Source organism: Colius striatus, chromosome 15, assembly GCF_028858725.1.
Source record: "Colius striatus isolate bColStr4 chromosome 15, bColStr4.1.hap1, whole genome shotgun sequence".
NCBI lineage: Eukaryota > Metazoa > Chordata > Aves > Coliiformes > Coliidae > Colius > Colius striatus.
This window is the reverse complement of record NC_084773.1, coordinates 15,100,345-15,121,269: the sequence shown is the minus strand read 5'-3', so window position 1 is coordinate 15,121,269 and position 20,925 is coordinate 15,100,345. Positions and strand designations below refer to the sequence as shown.

General features: G+C 40.4%; 1 protein-coding gene across 7 annotated transcripts in view; it reads right to left on the bottom strand.

The window, feature by feature from the left end:
* The window catches only part of ATXN7 (ataxin 7), an 86,821-nt gene that overhangs the window by 42,085 nt on the left and 23,811 nt on the right, over window positions 1–20,925 (bottom strand). For 5 of the 7 annotated variants that reach the window (XM_062007943.1, XM_062007948.1, XM_062007945.1 and 2 more), the window contains 3 exons: window positions 20,120–20,308; window positions 19,725–19,985; window positions 18,998–19,066 (listed from right to left, as the gene is read on the bottom strand). In XM_062007943.1, coding sequence (XP_061863927.1) covers window positions 18,998–19,066; window positions 19,725–19,974 — 319 coding nt within the window. In that variant the 5' untranslated portion in view covers window positions 19,975–19,985; window positions 20,120–20,308. Of the gene's footprint in view, window positions 1–18,997; window positions 19,067–19,176; window positions 19,593–19,724; window positions 19,986–20,119; window positions 20,309–20,925 lie in introns of those variants that run through there. The other 2 variants (XM_062007947.1, XM_062007949.1) reach the window with 2 other exon arrangements.

Sequence of the window (20,925 nt, the reverse complement as noted above, 5' to 3'; positions counted from 1 at the left end):
CCTATATCATTTAATGACATGTAAATTCTCTATTTAAAAGTCTAATGAAGTTTATAGTATTTCACCAGTGTCATTTCAAATGCACTGCTCCTCTGAGTTTAAAGATTACTTTCTGAAATACTTAACTGAAAATGTAAAGCCTGTGATTCTCAAAGAAGAGCCTAGCAACCGTGATTCATATGTTCCCCTTGCTAAGCTGGGCTCATTTAACTCTCTCCATCTGGGAATGTTTTTCAAGGTCAAATCAAAAATTTAAACCAAGACCTCTAACTTTCCATTTATTTGTCAGTATTTATACAGAATCAACATGCAAATACTGTTACAGGAGTTACCAGTTACATTAATTCTATTAACAGCATAAAGAAAAACAACTTAATTTACCTTTACAATATGAAACCTCCAAACATTGTGACCTCTAGAATTCAGTTCTTTCAAATGGAACTTAGTGACAATGTTTTTCAAAAGGCAACTTTAAATGATACATTGCTGTATTTTTTACCAAGCTTAGGCCAAGCTCCCTGCCACAGGCAATCCGAGATGTCTAGTAACTGCATTATTTGTTGAGTATGTAATAATGGGAATGATTCTTATTTGGAAAAGGCCAATATAGCATCTTTTCTAATAAAAAAAAGAAAAACAATAATGGACAATCTGGCACACCATACACCAACTAACATGGAACTCAGCACGTCTACTTTGAAAAACTGTCTTAAACCGAGCTACCATGTCTTCTCCAGAGGGATGTAGAAGCATAGAAGCAATCCAGCGATTTCTTAACATTTCCAACATTCTCTTTCATGATAGTTACTCTACAGGAGTTCATTCTTGTGATCATTAAGAGTAACCGTCTGTGTACTCTACATCACAGACAACTAAAAGCCACACAGAGATCACAGATGGGCAGTTTGTGTTTATCAAGCCACTAGATACAGTGACTAACAACGACAACCACAGCTCTGCTGCATATTTTTATTAGATTTTTTTGGTTTTAAGCCCCCCAAATTTAGCAGATTACCTATAAATCTTGTTATGTCTTTTCAGGCTAGGACCATTACACAGTCTATTTATCCTAGCACCTAATACAACAATACCTCTTCTAGAAATGAAATATTGCCAAAAAAAGAGTCAAGTTAAAATCTTCACCAGGACAGCAAACATCAGAGGAAGAGGGCAAAAGGAGCCCTAATCCTGGCTGTTTGCAGAGGCCAGAACACAAGTTTCCCATTTTGCAGAAGTCTGCTCATGACAACTGAAAAACCAAGGAGGGGAGTGAAAACTGAAACAGAGGAATAGAAAGTAAAACTAGCAAGGGCAGAAGTGAAAAGGCAAAGAACAAACTCTATTGATTGAGTTGGGGCAAAAGAATAGAAAGCTTGATCAAAAAAGTGACAAGAATATATGAAAGACCTGCAGAAATATTTTCTGATCCAGAGCACTGCTAATGCTCACTTCTCCATGTATTCACAGTATAAACATCTGCTCATTAAGATGACTTTTAAAAGTCTGAGCCCAATTTTTCATAAATATGTATATACAGCTTGCCATTTAGTCTACTTTGACAATGGACATTTCATGCTGATGCCCAACATGAACAGCAAAATGCTTTAAATACAAAGGGCTCCACAGCATAGCGCAACACATCTTCCACGCACAGCCAACCTGATTATAGTTACAGGATGTTTATAATCACCACAGTTAGTATTAGATGCATTAAAAATGGGGTGCCTTTGATTATTAATCCACTCACATCCAACAGAACTTCCTACTATCTTTACAACAACTCTTCAAACAAAGAACTTCTTTTCCTTTCTTACTAGGGCCTGATCCAAATCCACCCTGAGTGAACATACCAACTTTCACCAATTCACAAGGCTTTCCATCAAGACATCAGGGAACTGGTTTGGAGTTACTATATTAAGGAATTGTAAATATATTCCACTATTCACAAAAAAAATGTGAAAAAGGGGGAGAAAAAACACAGCTGCAGTAGCTTAAACTAGTTGACATCTTGAAGGAAAAGAAGTTTTGTGCCAGCTGCCATAATTTGCTTATAACATCTGTCTCAGGTACTGACAGATCCCATTAAAGTAATACGAATATTTCTGTTGTTTTACCCTTTATGGTTGTGGAGAACATGAATGTCATTTTAATACCTGAAAGAACACAAAACCTCTCAAATCACTATTTTTAAGAGCTTGTGATTTGGGGGAAGAGGCAAGAGGAGGCAACTAACCAGCACTGAGGACCACATGAAACAGTTGGCACAAAACCGGGGCAGATTTTAGACAGAAAGCTGAGTTTGGCTACAACCAGGCAAAGGCTTAGAGTCAGCCCCAAAAGCTAAAATTGTACCAAGAAATCTGCACACCAAGCAAGTCCTGCTGGAACTATTGCTGACTAATATCAGCAACGAGTAATCTTCAGGTGCAAGGAGGATCTTAGATGTAAGCCTGAGGCAGCAAGCTTTCTGCACAAACAGCACTACAAGTTATCTTAAATAAAGCTGCTGTCAATTCTAAGTCATACAGAGCCTTGTTTTCATTGATATGAATGGTTTTAAAAAAGGTGAGTTAATATCTCAAAACTTACCTTTCACACACAAATACTCCACTTTCTGCAACTAAAATATTATTTTCTACACAATGTTACTCCAAACTACTTTCCAGAAACACTCTTGTGCTTATCACTCATGAACACACATCTGGTTTTGTATACTTATCAATATTGAAGTTCAACTACTGGCTAATTTTTTACTGTGTACTATGCAAGATGATATTAACAATCTTCTTAAATAGCCATTGTGAATAAAATAACTAAAACCAGACAATATTTGGAGTGCTCTGCTTTATATAAGTTTTAAAGCAAAATAAGAGATTCTAGTAAAAAATACATACTTAAGGGGTTTCTGCAAAATTTCAAGAACTGAACACTTCTGTATTAATAGAACACAAGCATTTCATGAACCATATGTGCAGATGTAACAAATTTGTGCCTGAAAAGAACATGTGTAGGCAAACAAATCAAACATAAACCAATCAAATTTAAATACAGCAACATTTTTAAAGAGAAACTGTCTCAGTATTTGTGCTCGTAATAAAAAAGAACCTTTTAACATAAACTAAAGCAGAACAAATGGATATTGCCATACCTGAGCTGTTTTGTGTAGGTTCAGAGGGAAGTCCTGCTAAGTACTTTCTGCAAGATTACCTATTCTTTAATTCCTTGCCAACTCTGCTCTGTACATCAAGTCACATTTTTTGCATATAGAGCATTGAAAGCCCAGCTGTGTGAGGAGACATTTGAAAGGCAAAGCTCTCCTTAGGTTCTGAGCACAAGTGCAAGGACTTTTTTCACCATGCAGTCGCTGATTGATTGGATGAAGGAAGGAACAGCTGAAGACTTGATCAAATGTTTTTACTACGTTTTCCACTTTGGCAAATACAGCAGTTACACAGTATATTACTGAAGTCCTAAGAATATCTAAAACCTCAAAGTTTTTTCCCCAGAGAAATTACTTTCAATTCAAGACCCAAAACCCCCACAATTCAGTTTAAATAGGCACAGGAGCTGTATTACCAGATTTGATCACTACAGTAAATCTTTATCAGAACGCTTTATCTGTAAAAGCAGAGTCCGTTCTGTCCAGTTTCCTTTCAAAACTCAAACCAGTATTTTTTCAAAGCTATAGTTCTGTACTTTTTGCTTTGCTTTCCCAAGTTTAAGGCAGAATTTTGCCCAGTGAAACCTGAAAGGGTGAAGGAGGACCTACCTGTCCTGGCTCACATTTTCCATGGGTTCAGCCATGCTGCATTTCCAGAATCCCATTCCCTGCACCACCTCCTCCAGCTTCAGCTCCAGCAAAAAGATTTGCCACATGCTGCAGGCAGTAACACTCCTCTGTGCATACCCAAGCACAGTAAATCCATATGCCGGTCCTTTTGTAAGGCTACGAGTACCTGATCACTGCAATTCTCCTGCAGCCTTTCCTGTCTCTAACTGGGAGGATGCACAATGCAATGCTGACAGTTGTTATCTTTCCTGTTCTCCAAAAGCTAACAGTCTTGGAAAATTTCTGCATCGTGCCCACCGATAAAAACCGAGCAGCAGATATCACAGAGAAGTGTCATGCACATGTGCACCTGCAGCCTAGTATGCAGCTGGGAGTTCTAATTTTAGGCTCCCAAGATTTGACTGTTCCTGTAATGATATATAAAATACATTAAAGGAAACAAGTAATTTGTTAAATTCTTTGTATATGAATACAGCTATGTACAATCTTCTGGAAAATCTAACACAAAATGTATGCTGAATTGTTCAATCAAAACTATTAAACAGGTTTTCTAAGTTTAAGACAGAACAATAAAAACTTCCAGTGAGCAAGTTTACAGAAGATTGTCTGTAGAAAGACATTAATAAATTTCTGAATGAAACACAAGTAGCACTTTTAAAGCTTTTCAGTAGATGAAAAGGTCTCTCCCACACATTGTATTCTGTTACATCAGGTTTTCATCAGCAATTTGAATGAAGTCAGTCATCTGCAAAAACTATTCCCATTTACCCATTAATGAGTTTGAGTTGAAGATATTTTACATTTCTCCAGACAGTTTGTAAAACACGACAAATGCTGAACACACAATTTATCACATCAGAAATCTTCAAAGGCATGCATTATTTTTAGGTGACATGATCTCATGATGTCACTGCCGTATTTTAAGGAAGCCAACAAATTCTTATTTACATTTTTGTGCCAGAAAAACACACCCCTATGTTACATAACCAATCCTAAAATAGCTTAAGGAACTCTCCAAGTTGAGTTGAATTTTGTGATCGTGATACAAAAATTAAATAGAATTCAGGAAATAAAATAACTGGGAATTTACATAGTAAAATTAAAATCTGGGCTAATTTCATGTGAAAGTGTACTGAGGAACACTTTTGTTACTATGCAGAAAACCTGGGTCTGTTATGAAGGGAGAAAAACATTCTGGATCAGCATCTGGATAAGCAAATAATCCATAAAACACTCAAAATTTATCCTGAGACATATACCCTAAAGCATGCTACCAACACAAATTGTTTTAACATCAACAGGTATGGTACTTTTCTCCTTTCACACACAGCACTCTGTGTACTTTGCAGCAGCTGTACTTCTGTAGTAAGAAAGTTTGTTTTATTTAACCCTAAACTCATGAGTGTATATAAAACTGCTCATTGCAGCAGAAGTATTTTGATATATCACGACTGCAAATGGTAAATGTGTTCTAAGCTACTGACACTCTCACAACTTCTATCTAGATAGGCTTTTGAGGAAAAAAGAAATTGGTATGTGTGTTTTTTGTCATCTTTCCCTATATAAATGTCAATATTACAGCAATGCAATGGGGTGCCAGTCATATCTCAATGCTCAGCAACTGAAGAAGTAGGTTAAGAACCCTTCCCTTACAAATTTACACATTTTCTAACTAACTGAGAACTGGAGGACTACAATGTACCCATAACTGCATCTTTTGTAATAGAAGAAAACAACAAAATTTAGTAAGAATTTAAAAGAATAAACAAAAAGTGACACCAGAACCACCAGAGTCAATACAGTCTTGAAAGATGCAAACATTTGCAAAATCATACAAATAAGAAGTTGAGACAGTTATGCATCCCTTCCATGATGGCATTAGTGCAATCTTTTTATTTAAAGTATCATCAGTTAACACAATTTTCCCTGCTACACAGGACAGGCATAGTGCTCAGCTTTCAATCTCTTCTACCCTCTTTCCTGCTGACCATGGTCCCAACTCCTGTGTGACAGCAGCACAGTGTGATTCTGTAATCATGCAAAGACAATGCCTCTGTGCACAAAAAATACTCTGCTTACATTTTACATCAAACAGTTGATCCTTGAGGGACTAAATCAGCACATGTAAAAAAAAGAAGAAAATTTAAGGAAAATAATACAGGTAACCTGTCAACTGAACTCTATTTCAGTATTTTCTTTTATTAAGCAATGCAACCACCTAAAACCACCCCACCCCTGCCACTCCCCTTCTCCCTGCACTGCAACATCCATTTCAAAAATAACACTGTTTCAATCATGTCTAAGGTAGCTATAAGGAAACGGATTCCTACCGATTTTCACATACTAACTTACATTTCCACAGCCCTCTTGACTCGGCAAGCACTATTAGTTTTTCCATTAAATTTTTCTTCCTTTGCTTTCCAGATTTACTAGCAGTTCATTTTATACAAGCTTAATTAAAAAAAAAGGAAGTTGCACAGCAATGGGCATATAAAGGTGCTATAGCAAAAAAACCACCCAACAGTACTGTCATATTTAGTAAGATTAAAAGATAAAGTGGAAGATAAACCAATGTTTTTGTTGTTACAGTGCAGTGAACAGCTAACCCACTTATGTGTTTGAACACACATTTAGTGACAAAAGTGTTTTAAACCTGGCTATTACATTACTTTGGACACATAAATATGACCATTTCAATTCTCTGTCTGAGGAACTGGTAAACCATAAGACTTTACTTCTCACAGTTGATATATTCCAACACATACAGAGTTACAGCCATTTGAACTTCCCAAAGGGGAATTCATCTGCTCAGAAGTGTTAGTCTTTAAACCAGTGCTAGTTGTCCTCTGACACATAGTTATTATCAACTGAATCAGCAAGCACTGAATAGAATCGGGCTACCTGTTCACAGTAGAAGGTCAGTAATTCCACTATTGGCTGTTTGTGACAAGACAAACTCAGTTCAACCTAAAAGCTCTCAGTGGAAGTGAAGTTTTTTTATTGTTACAGAATTTCAAGTTCTTCTAAAGAAGAAATTTAGATTTTGCCTTTGCACATTGTCTCCTGTCTAGAATAAGCCCATCACTATTCTTACTTCAGGATATATTTCTTCTGCCTTCACAAATTTTTCCAGAATCCTATCTCCAAGCATTGCACATAAAATACATGATACCTGTCACAGAATGAAAGAAACCCAACTTTGAAAAGACTGAGTGAACAAATCTGGACCTGACATTGTTCTTCCATATCTGGCACTAGTTCTCTGCTACTGAAATCACTCATTTCACTCTTAAAGAGAAACAGGTTGGGAAGGACTGCAACTATTAATATTTTTACATTTAGATGTAATAAAAAATGAAGATCACTTAGATCACACGATACAGGCAGAAGATCTGAAATGGCTGACATACTTTAAAGCAAATTTTCTGCATTTTCACAGTTTGGGCCTCTAAAAATCTGAAACACCAGCCCACTTGTGATACGCACAGAAGGTAATCCCTTCAGCAAAACAAAACGAAAGGAGAGAAGAATTTGTTCAGACTACTTAATGTACTGATTTAGTTGGTTTGGTTTAACTCACATTTTTGACAGATATTTCTAAGATTATTTCTCTCTTCTGGTTATACACAGGAGGTGAAAAAAACCTTTTGTCCCTGTTGTAGGCCAGCTAGAAACCAAAATACTGTGAGGGTGATGGAGCACTGGAACAGGCTGCCCAGATGGGTTGTGGAGTCTCCTTCTCTGGAAACATTCAAAACCCAGCTGGACGAGTTCCTGTGTGACCTACTTCAGGTGGTCCTGCTCTGGCAGATGAGCTTTTGAGGTCACTTCCAACCCTTAAGATTCTGTGATACTCTGCTCTTGGAAAAAAGTACTGAATTGGGTACAAGTTTTAATTTTTAGATATCTCATGTCAAAAAGGACATAAAAACAAGCAGCAAGACAAAGGCATCCTTACACAGACAGATTAGACATATTCTGTGTATGACTGTGCTATGCGACATGGACAAGTGGGGTCCTGCATCCCTCGAGAACCCCCCCAGACTTTGAGTGGAGGTCTCAATGAATCATGTTACAAGATTAGGCTTTGCAAAGGTCTGTAGAGGAGATGTCACAGAAGACATATGGAGTCAGTATTCAGCAACAGACACAGCAAAGAACATATGTGGTCACTATTTCAAAAAAGGCACAGAAAAGAATATTTCAGAGCACTAGTTACCTGCCAAGTGACTCAGGGTGACAATGGTAAGTAAGATTAAATAGATAACTGAACATTGAAAGGTAAATATTGAAAGGCTGGTATTATGACAAATTTGTAGGAGTCTGCCACCCTCAGTACACCACCACCAAACGACACATCCACCTCCCTAAAGCAAACAGAGGTAACTGCAAATACACCTCAGCTAACAAAACGGTGGTTTACAACACAAGCGGATCCTTTGCCAGACACAGTAGTTGCACGCACATGAATTTCAGGACCTAGGCTGAGGTCTTCAGATCAAACCTGCTTGGAGACTACTGCAATCACCACTGGTGCCTATCCAGGGTAGGCAGGAAGCCAAAGCCACTGCTGCCAAACTTGTTGAGCCAGTCTTCCCAGCGCTGGCCCACAATGCACTGCTTTGTGTTTGGAAATTGCTCAAAAGCTTTTGCTTCCAGCAACAGTATAGAGCACGTGCGGAAAGATGCCAAAGGAGTCCAAGGAAGGGTATCGTGGGGCATTGTGGGGCCTCTGTAACACTGTGGACACCTCAAATGCTCTCATCAGTTTGGTGACGTCACCCTGAATCACCACGATGACGAACACCACGGTGCTCCGTGTGAGGACTCGATCTCACAACAGGAATGCAGCAAAACTCTTAGTGGGATTAAATGAGAAATGAAATTACTGATGCTGCACCTTACCATCACGTCTTCCCATTTTAAAATGAAGAGCACCATCTATTCAGACTGTGGTTTTGCTCCTTGCCCAGGACAGGGGCCTTCACATTGCCGTGGTTATCCACGATGGTGTCAGCAGGAGGACAGGGAATTGCAGTGTTGCACAGAGAATCTCTTCTTCACGCCAAGCATTTGTAAACAAGCCTCAGACAAGACACACTGGCAGCGCTCTGAAGATTGTACTCCTGTGCTCTACCTACTCCACAGATAAAAATAGCATTCTTATCTCTAAGGTTATCAAGCTAACACTTCAGATCATTAAATTAAGGCCACAAAAACAAACAGAAGAGACTTGCAAGTTTTCTTCCAGTAAATGACACAATGGTCTATGCTCCTATGTTTCAGGGCACAAGCTGATAGTCATGCCAAAAGGAAACTTCCCAAAGGGCTGATGCATTGTGCACTTCTCCAAACACTCCATGGAAATAGCAGTGTTGAAATAGCCAGGCAAAGTAAACCAAGTCAGCTGGTTATTAGAGTAGGTTCTACAGAAGGAATGAGAGATTTGGAGCTGTTCTGTCCAGCCTAGATACAAAACATAATCAAACCATTTCAGGTACAGCTCAGACATCCATAGTTCCTCTGGAGTCTCATAACAAAACTGATAATAGAAATCTTCCTTCAATCACTTAGCCCCCCCCCCCCCCCCCCAAAAAAAAAAGTAGAAGAGTATTTAGGACAAAAATATTGCAATCTATTATATAAACAGGTACTACACTAGCTTTGATGGGCAACAGAGACATACTGAATTTGGCTCCAAACTTCTCTGTATATTACAAACTACAACATGTAAAAGAAGCTCCTTAACAAGCGTGATTTCTAGACAGTTGCTTTGGGCAACACAACTTATACAGAAATGAAAAATAAAATCACTTTCTGAAATTCATCTTGAAGTGTTTTTATGAAGTAAATCCTCCCTATCAGGAAATTCATTTAAGCCTTTCCTCTCAAATACCTCCATTTAGCAGCAGCGAGAGCAGGATGACTGCCATCTGTCTTAGCAGAGCAGAACATATTCAGACACAGATCCTACATTTTAAAAAGTAAATTATCTGAAGAAAACGTTCTAAAACCCAAAATTACATTCCTTACAAACTGAAGCCCAGTAAAGCTTTTTAGTTGTCAGAAGAAAGTTAAACTCCTTTAATACATTTCTGGCATCATTCTAATTGAATAAGAAGCAGACAATTTTAACACTTCCTGTGTAAAGGGGGAAAATGTATTATTTTGAAAGCTGCTTTTTCAAATTATTTTACATGTCTGATTCAATAATCCAATACTCATATTGTCTGAATATTGGGAACACTTTCCATTCCTTTGATGTGTCCATCAAATACACAGCCAGTTAACGCAATCATTGCAGAGTTTGAGGCCTCTGGGTATTCCATGCTACTATAGATTTGTTATGAAGGGGTAAGAAAAATATTTGCTACAGCTCACATTTAGGTATACTGTATAGATGATGCCTCTTTCTCCTTTTGGCATCATTTGCAATAGCCCTTCAATAGGAGATAAAAGTAGATGATGCCATAACTCTTCCTCAGCAGAGTAACCCAGATTCAAATGGTATTTTCTCCAGTTCACAAAATTACTGGAAACTGTCCTGGCTATTTCAAAGAAACTTTTGATTTCTATTACCTGGCTTTCTGACATAGCTCATTATTGAAAGTAAATAAACTAACCTCCCTAACAAATATGTTCAATAACATAAACTAATTCTTACTCACTGCTTAGTTTTCACAGTACGCTACTTATAATTGATCCAGATTTACACTGCAGTTACTCACTGATGTAACATCTTCACAACTAACCAAGACACAAGATCTACTATGATATACAATCATGCAGGTAGTCATGTAAAAATAGTGTCAGTTTCACTCTGAAAAAAATACATAATCAAGCACAGTCCAATGGATTCTAGGATTACCAGACCAAATACACACTGGAAAATTCATTATCTTCTTTAAGCAACCATCACTTGGTTTTGAAACCAGCTTTAGAGTTAGAATGCAACCATGATTTCACAAACATTTCACTCAGTAAAGATGAAGCAGCTGCTCAGTCCAGCATTACTGGGAGGAAAAAAGATTGTAGAACCACACCCTAGGTGTAAACTGATACAGATTTTCTTCTGTATTTCAACCTGAAACAATAGCTAGAGGGTGCCATTTGGGCTATAAACAACTTGACAAAGCAATGGCTACAATATCGAGGGACTGACAATTAGAATGTTTGCATAGTGAAGTACTTCTCTGACTGCTGTCTGATCACAAGGTTGTCCTGAATGTGGCTTTCACACAATCAAGCTCTCCTGGTCCTGGATCCTCCCCTCCAGTCACAAGCAAAAGCCCTTGTTGACCTCTGTGGCTCATGACAAGGCCTTACATCCCCAAATACCACTTAATAAACCAGCACAATTCCAGTTTTCCCACTGACATCATCTACCCCATCACTCATGCAATGGAAAAAAAAAAGTAGATGGAAAACTGAATTTCAGAAGTGCAAAATAAACCAGAACTTGATGTTAAAGGAAAACAAGTACCCAGCTTACTGTGTATCCTGCATAATATTTGCTTTTCAAATGCCACTTGCTGAAGTTTCCACACTCTGTTTTAATGTAGGTTGCTGTAAGACTTCTGAGCAGCAGTATGAGCGTGAAATTGTCTAACAAACTTTCTTGCAAACAAAGCTGTGAGCTCTAGATTTCAGAACAGAAGTGCAAACTACTAACTTAAAACCTCAAAGCTGCTCCCCATTGGATTTGAGCCCTTCAGCTGCTTTGTATATGTTTCAGTCAAGAACATTGCATTTTCTATTATACTACAAACAGTTGATGAAAGATGCAAGATGCAAGATCCTGTTTAGTCACAGAAAAGCAGATCAAGAACATTGACTAAGTTTTCTGGCTGATATAATCCCATTAGAAGGGAAGCATAACCAGATATCCCTTTCACATTCCATTATCAATGAAATTTGTCTATAAGCTATGCTGAAGCTATCGAAAATAGAAATCAGGGTGGGGGTGAGCTTGTAAATAAACGATGTTTCTCATGGGAAAACACGTTACCACAAACCAGCTTATTCCACAAGGGCTGACAAGCAGTGTTTACACACAAATAAATGAGCATTTGAGTATTTCTAATCTACTTGAGACAATAACCTAAAATATTTACCCTCACAGTGACCATTTCCAAAGCTAGCGATCATGACTCCAAGTGATGTGGGAGCAGCTGCATGTCCAGTTTACTTTGATGAAGTCATACCCCATAGCATCTGGGCTTACAAGTAAGTATCTGACTTACCACTGCACCACCAGTCCTGGCTCACAGCTGCACACAGCCTGCACAAGCAGGGAGAACTTTTGACTGTGCAAAGCCTTCCAGCAACAGGAACACCAATTACCACAAATTCATTGCCTTCCAGGACAATTGCTTTTACAGTCGTGCTACTCTGCTCCATTATAGTTTCAATTCCCTTTGCCAGATTTTAACACTTGCTGCTAAAAACTAAGTACCAAGTTGTATTCCTCTGTGTCATCACCTACGCTGTAAGAATGTCTAGGAAATAATGTTGGGTATCATATATATGGGCAACTTCCACAGCCACGATTTCATTCATTGAAAGGGAAGAGAAACAATTTTTAAGCACCTTATAGACTATTTGGAATACCTAATTATAAATCAGATATGATAATGGTTTGTAAAAGGTGTGATCTCTTTTGTCCCATAATTTATAAAAGATCACATGTATCCCTAACTGGCCTTTGGCAGTTACAGCCACAGCCTAGGCACACTCAGAAAAGGTGCAAGAACTGTACACATTTTCTTTTATAGATTCACTGCAATGAAAAAAGTAGCTTTTAAAATAGTTATCTTAGAGAGAGAGTAATCTGCATCCTCTTAACCTAATTTATTTAAGAGTACCCTTCACTAAGTCTTTTTGTCTTTCCTGCTCTACTTAGATAATGTTATCAACTCATGGGAAAGTCATATTTCTACATAATATTTTTCACATTATTCTTCTCTTACTGAGCATTTGTTGTTAAATATAGAACAGAAACTACACAAAAAGCAGTATTTAATCAAGTATTATCAAGACACCACCTCTTCTGCATAGGGATAACCTAGCTAATCATACATACCACTTAAGAAGCATTAGATAACAGTGAATTCCTGACTGTTATGTATGTGTGTAGACAACAAGTTCAAAGGTTCTTATAAAAAGCCAGAAGTATCCTGCTATCTCACGTTACAGATGGATTGAAGCAGTTTTGTGGCTGCAGTCTCAGTGAAAGTCCCCACAGCCTTGCAATATCACACTAATACTCCTGCAATATCTAAAAACTTGCAAAGTATCTTTAAAGCATAAAAGATGACACAATTCTAACTTGCAGGCTAACATCACAATATTCTATTTATAACATCTGACTCATCTTGCCAGAAATAATTAAATATTGTAAACAGAATTTGGATTTTAAGGGCAAAAATAACAAGAAAAAAATGAGGGCCAGTCACTGTAGATAATCTCAAAAGCAGCATCCTTTCAAATAGCTTGAAAAACATGCAATCTCATAAAATTGCTACAATTTTCTTAAATAGTTCAATGCACTTTTAAAGTCTCCTTGTAATTGTTTTACAATAACCAGTCCACAAATCCTTAAAATGCTTTGTGTAAATAGTCAATTAAAATGCAATGAAATGAAGAGAGGATTTATCTGATTGCAGACTCTGAATAGCTATGCAGGATGTCAAAAAAAAAAAAAAAAAGGAATGGCACTTTGTATTGCTACCTTAAAATATTTATTTTTATCTATTAAAAATTCTCACAGCCTATTTGCAGGCAGTCAAGGACTACAGAGCCCTCTAAGCATCTTTGACATGATTTAACACAACAAAAATCAACTCAATTGAGCATCTCCCAAGGCTGAATAAAAACAAACTTAAATTTGAAATCAGATGCTGTCTCTTACTTGTATTTACAACTTAATATTGGAACAAAAGTCTCACCAATGCCTTAATTATTTATTGAATCTGCTGCTGGGAAAATTCTAGCCCTTGGGTCTATGTGATAAAGATGCTTCTGGCTCAGTCCTGGATTTCACTGCTCAGTCCTGCCCAGCACAGGCTCAAGAAGAGTTCATTGTATAGCTCTCAGTACCCTCACAGCTCTGGTAGCTTCCATTAATAACAATTAATACATTTAAATCCCAAAGCTTCTGCTGAATGCCCCAAAGGTCATTCATGAATTCTCTCAGGGTTTTCCTCAGGATGTACTAACTGTCCAAGACCAGAAGGTCAACTGTTATCAGGTGACACGATGCTGAACAGAATTTACTCCCACCTGCTCTCCTGATGAATTCCTACAGTAACAAAGTCTTCTGGAGTGTCTTCTGAAGGTGCCTACCAAAAACTGATTAACTGTATTCACACAGAAAATTCAACACTTGCTTTACTAAGACCAGTATAGTCTCTAAGACTGGTGCCACACTACACCACCACACAGCCAGCACCAACTTTGACCCGTGCATTATCTAATGCATCAGTAATCATCAGTCAACCAACTTGAACCTACAATAAAGTAACTGCCTCCTCTGCATCTCCCTCTATGACCACTGAAAGGACCACCTCCTCCAAAACAGCTCAGTTACACAGAGCAAATAATCAGAAACTTCCTGGGGATTCACAGCAGCACCAAATACAGTTAGGACAAACCACCAGCAGACTGTAAGGACGCTGTAAGGATGGCAAAGACCTCTCTTTAGCTAAACTTCAACAATCTTCATCAATGACAATTGATTAAATCAAGCTCACGACCTAAGTTCTGTCCTCCCTCCCTTCTAAACTTTGTTGCCAGTTAGATATAAACTAGGGTGACACTACTAGTGAAGTACTTGAAATAAGTAGTAGTGAGGGATTTACCTCTTAAGGGATGGAACACACAAATGAGAAAAAAAAACAAACAAAAAGGGACTGTATATGTAACTGACACAATGAAATGCTTAAGTTCTAGCGAAGACAACCCATGGCTTCAGCACGCACTGAATATGCTATCGAAACCAAACACTCCATTTTAACCTGTCTAATCTAATCTCTACTCTGTTCTCCACACTTATTTCCCATTCTGATAAGCTCCAGTTTCTTGTGTATTTTTATTAATATAAATATTTTTAAACTATTTCATGACTCAATGTAAGAATCTAACAAACTTTCACCTCAACCACTTAAAAAGGGTTCCACACATTAAGAAGTATTAGTGGAAGTAATGATCTCTGTTAGCTTACAGGTCCTTTCTGTCTCTCCAACATAGCCTTGGAGTAGAGATGCTTCGATTTTTTTGTTTTGCTTTATTTAAAGTGACATCCAAAATAATTGGAAGTTTACTGAGTGGAGAGTCAGTGTTTTATTTGGGGGGGTGATATCGGGTTAAGCCGCCAGTCTCAATAAACAACTTTAGGCTTAACTGTTTCTATTCAGAGCTCCTCTATACTTCCAGATTGAAGAGAGACAACCTGTTGTCAAATTTTGCAAGAAGCAAAAGTTCACACTACTGAAGTCTGTCAAAGTTACCACAAATTTACACTTACAAATAAGGTTCTAGTTTGAGATCACCTTCACAATAATAATGGGCTAGAAAATACTTTAAAAGCAAACTGAATTCAATGTGGCTTAGTAAAATAATCCTCAGAAATGAATTTGTTTGCCAAAACATTTGAAGCACTGATTACAACATGTGACACTAAGAATAATTTTCTTCAAATGAAAAAGACACAGACACATAAACCTCCTTTTGAAACCTGCTGCATCTCCAAAATGAACTGAGTGTATGTGAGCAAGCTGGCTGCGTCTGATGGCACATGCTCCTAATATCCCACAGGCAAGTTTAAAAGGTGCACTTCAGCAAAGTTTCATTTTAAAGTATAAGAAAAATGCATGAAGAGGGCAAGATTTTCTGCCTCACTGTTTCAGAACGCATTTACAGATCACAATGCAACATGCCACACTTGCTTCATCACACCCGCCGTGTGGCAGGGGAATCACACCTTTAGCTGGATCACAAGCAGTAAATAACTAAGTGTCTATGAGCTAAAAGATTCTGTCACGTAAACTGCATATGAAAATAATCGAAGTACAATTGCTTCTGACATGCTCTTACATGGACAGTATTGCTCATTGCAAGAAGATTGCAGTGTATGAAGTCCAAGACAATTTTAAGGGGTACTTTAAAGTAAAATTTCCCCTGCACGATGCCCCTTTCCCATTTCCATCTGTTGGGGATTTTCCATGCCAAAAGCGAGCCAAGGCCACTGGGCCCATACCTTACTCCTGCCACTCTAATTTCTACATCAAAGCTCAGCATGAACGGTTACTGCCTCAAAAAGCAACATATAGGGAAGCATCCAGTAAGTTTCTCACTCTGGTGAGGGTTTGTGAGGATTCCAGCAGGAACAACTGCACATTATGGATTAGTGGAATAGAAGGCATATTAAGAGCAGTGAAAAAAGAACAGGCAGCTATGAATGACAAACCTTGGGAGTTTGTGAAGTTCAAACTCTGTTTCTAGTTCTTACTTCAATGAGAGGTTGGTTATGTTGAGGAGAGTTAGATACAGAAAAAAGTGTTTGAGACTATGAACTAATTTTAGTTTCCTGATCCCTACATGGAACTAGCATCACTGACAGGTATTAAGGACTCATCAAGCTTCACAACAACCAGCACGCTGAGAGTAGAGCTGCCTGATCAGCATATAGGAAATGCCAGTGACAGAGGTGTGCCTGAAATCCTGCCTGTCTCCACAGCCTGCAAAACGTCTTGGAATTACAGTTAAGTCCTTTATTCCATTAAAAGAACAACAGGCATCATTCTTTTCCTTCAAAGCAGAAGCTGGTAATGTCAAGTCCCTTTTTAATAGTGTTCCAATCATGGGAACACCCACTCTTCTTTCAGGACACCCAGACTCTACTGCCTGCAAGCCTGAAATCCACCTCTCACTACCAGCCAGGCTGACGATGAAGCTATTCCCACTAGAAGACACAGAGGAACAGTATGTGGGAAAGGAAACAACAACAACCCATAACCTGGTGGGTTCATGGGCCAGTGGGAGCCTGACCCAAAAGCTGACAATCGTTAAATAAAGAAAATACCACTTATGTTTGAACTCAATTCTAATAAGTGAGCTGTAAAGTCATGTTCTCTCCTTCACTCCCTCTCCAGGCCATGAATATTTAATTCTTTTATGCAAACTGGAAGAGTTGCAATGCAAGGTTAAATTAGCCTAAATAACCTTGAAATCCTTTTGTGAAGTTGGGCCACAGAGTCAACTCCCAATCTGTAGAGAAATAACTTTCTTACACAACAAGTTCTGTCATCAGCCGTATTTAAAATACTGTGTGGTACCACGACCAAAATCTTGAGGTTAGAGTTGATTTGACAGAATTTATACCTTTAGTTCACATCTTTTTGTGTTAAGATCCATGGTTTAGATATAAATGTTTGTTCCTCAGTTTTAAACACAATTTTTTCCTGGGAAAAGGAATCAATTACAGTACTCTCCAAATTTTCCTTGATAACACAACACAAACATATGCTGGCATGTTTTGCTCCTCCCTTAATTCTTTAAGTGTAAACTTAATTAGAACAATTTTGCTTTATTTTGCAGTAGGTTGAGCTCTCTATAGACTAGCTACAGGTATACAACAAGTCAAGGTCTCATTCATCAGAATAAACAGACTTCTGGAAGCCTGACAGAGCTACTAAGTTTCAATTTTAACTCTCTGTGTTTTATGAACTTCCTTCAACTCATAACTCTACAAATTATTCACATGGATGGAGCCAGTGTGGAGAAGCTGTGTCTCAGTGTTGCATAGGTCAGCCTATGCAAAAAACAGTTTCATGATTTGTCTTCAGAGGAGACGAAAAAAAAAGAAAGATTATTTTTCACCCTGCCAGCTAATCTTTAAAATCTGGAAACCTTAGATGCTTGCATTTTAAGAGGTAGAAATAAGCAAGAATGTTTGAAAATCCTTATTAGCAAAAATCTTTACTAGGATAATGTGTATGCTTATTGTTATAAGTGCTGCTTTAGCACTTGAATGATTTGCCTACTCAGAAAAAACAAATTAATTATCCAACACAACTCTAAAGATCGGAATTCATCAATTAAGTGGTTTTTCAAATGCCCAAAAACTTACACATATACTTCAAAGATGGCGAAGTGGCACACACGATTCTGAATGCTGCAGCTCAGCTGCCAATTTACATCTTTCTTACAGGTCAGTAACGCGGAAATTGGGTTTTTTTCCAAATCTCAGCAACACTAGGGCTACACTAGCAACTACAACAGATAGACATTTAGATTCAGCACATGCCATCTTGTTTTAGGTTTCATTTGCTGTTCGTAGCTCACAAGGAGGTAAAAGCTGAATCAGATAATTTCCTAAGTTAGGCCCCTGACAAGTCCTCCCTTCTGTGATCGTAAATCAAATTCACAAACTCAGTCTTCCATCTACTACAGCGTCAAATAAATGACTTGGGTTTAACTGATCTGGTATCTAAACTAAAGAGGCCTCTCTTGTGGCATACTACTCCAAAATCCCGATGGAACCAACCTAGCACCAACAATACTAAGAAAGTTTTAGAACATTTCTCTGCTATAAACCCATTGTTGAACTGGAAAAACAATAACAAAATAACCCAAACATCACAAATGAGACTCATCTTTTTTTCTGCTCCCTGTTACAAAGTTACCAATAATCTCTAGCTTCCATTCATCATCTGGTTACAACTTCAAGTTGCACTGTTACTCCTGAAACAAAGTGGGCTATTAATGTACTTTTGCTAATCACTGGTGAAAGGTCACTCATTTAGCAGTACACTAAGAAATAAACTTCACACATTGACATGACAGGGAAAGGGATCAGTGTTCAAATATTGACATGGATTACACTCCAAATCAAAATATTTTAGTTCAAGAAAAGATACTATCGGTGCTGGTGACACAGCTGCCTTAGAACTAGTTGTAGTCTCAAAATAACCCAACTAGAAACACAGTCAAGACAATAACTAACCTATGCCCTATCTTGTACTTTTTAGATTATATATTAATTTAATCATAATGCTAATAACACCACTCACTGACAGGCCACAATTCCCAAATCCAAGGTGACAGGATTGAAGCTTCCTTCCTTTCTCCCAGGCATGTCCTCTCATAACTAGTTACGAGCAGGAAAACTTCTCTGTGCACTTTTCCTCAAGAATAAATTGCACTCACCTTCTCGGCAAAGTCGCATTGCTTCTCGATTTCTTCCGTATTCCTTGAAATTTTCTTCTAATGCTGTTCCTAAAACCAAAAAGCCACAAGATCTCAATCCACGCAGAAGTCAGAGTGGGCCTGACCCGCCTCCGATATCGACCTATTGCCCATTCCCCTATAGGGACAAACCAACACACCGGGGGTAGGAGCTCCCAGCGCTGCGCAGCAAACCCGGAGAGCTCGAGATCTGTCGCCCCGTCCCCCGGAGCGGGGCTACCCTGACCGCTGTCAGCGGAGAGGGGGATGCTTCACCTGAAGCGGGAGCTTCCCCCGCCCCAAGCCTCGGCTGAATCGAGGGCTGGAAGTGCCGGCCTCCTGGGACTGCCTCTGACCTCCTCGCACCGTGTCCCGGATTACAGGAACTGGGGCAAGCGCTGCCCGCTCCGCGCCGCTCCCGAGCCCCGGCCGGGGGCCGCCGCCGCCTGAGGCTTCGCGTACCGGACAACGAAGTCGGCCGCGACGTTAGCGGGGGAGAAGGGCTGGGGCAACGGTCCCGACCTCCTTCCCGGGCCCGGGACCCGCGGCGCCCTCCCGCCGGGCACCCTGCCGTGTCCTATCTGCGCCCCGCGGTCCCTCCCACGGCGAGGCCGCGCCCGGAGCACCCCGAGCCCCGCGGGGAGCGGGGGCCGGGCCGGTAGAAGGGGTTAGGGGGTGGATTGTGGCGGAGGGGGGGGCGGCCGCTTACCGTCGTTCCCGTGAAGTTTAGCAGCATCAACCCAGTGGCTCCAGGGCTGCCCCAGCATCGCCTCGGGGCTGGGCAGGGACCTGCGCTCCCCGACGGCCGCCATTGCCGCTGCGGTGGCGGCGGGGCCGGCGCCGCTCCCGCCTCCTCCGCCTCCGCCTCCTTCGCCGTGGCGGGGCCGCCGCTGCCGCTGCCTGGCCGCCGCCGCGCTGCGCTGCTCCCTTCTGACGTCACCCGCGGCCCGCGCCGACATTCTTTCCGCTGCTATAATGTAACGAGAAAAAGTCATCGGACGCTTAAGGTGGCGCCGCGCTTTTAAGGAAGCGCCGCGGCGCTGTCAAGCCCGCTCGCTCTCCTCCCCGCGGGGAACCTGCGGCCCTGGGGCGGCGTCGACTCACCTCTGCGGCGGCCCGGGGGGCAGGAGCCGGGTGCCCATTATTGTACGGGGAGAGAGCTCCCTTCCTCTTCACCGTGTAGGTGAGGCGCGTTTGTGTGTTCGCGCTAACAAAGCGGCGGAAGGAAGGAGAGGTGGGGGGGGTGGGGGAAGAGCACTACGCCGCCCGCCAAGCGCTCCACGGCCCGCGACCCTACAAAAACAACGGCCGCATCACAACCCCGCCTGGCACCCGCTGCCCTGGGAAGGGGTGGGGGGGCGGACCAGCGGCGCGACGCGGCGGGGCGGGGCGCGCAACCCGGCTCCGCCCCTCCTCGCCGGTCCACCTTAAACCCGGCGCCTCCTTAAAGGCAGCGGCAAGCAGGAAACTTGCTCCGGGCGGGCGTCGTCGTCCCCCCCCCACCCCAGCGCCTCGCCCGGGGCCGCCCCAGGCAGGGGGAGGGGGGAGAAAGCCGCCCACCCGGAGCGAATTTCTTGCGCCTTGCTGCATTCGATACAACCGTTACCTGTCTCCCAGAGAGGGTCTTGTCATTGTTACTCCTCACTTCTTTTTAAACACCACCTGTCTTTTTTTTTTTCCGCCTAAACTTTGGGATGACATTGAGCGGCGTTAAAAGCGCGGATTCAAGGATGCCTTCCTGCCTGAAACCTCTTAGTAACTAAGTTCTGGCATTGCAAAATCAAGTTATTGGATTAAAAAAAACAAACCAGTTTTAGAATCTATTACAGGGTTTCCTCTCCAACCGACTAAAACGTTCAAGTGATCTGCAAAGATTTCTCTTCCCAAATGATGCCACTGTCAGTCACAGC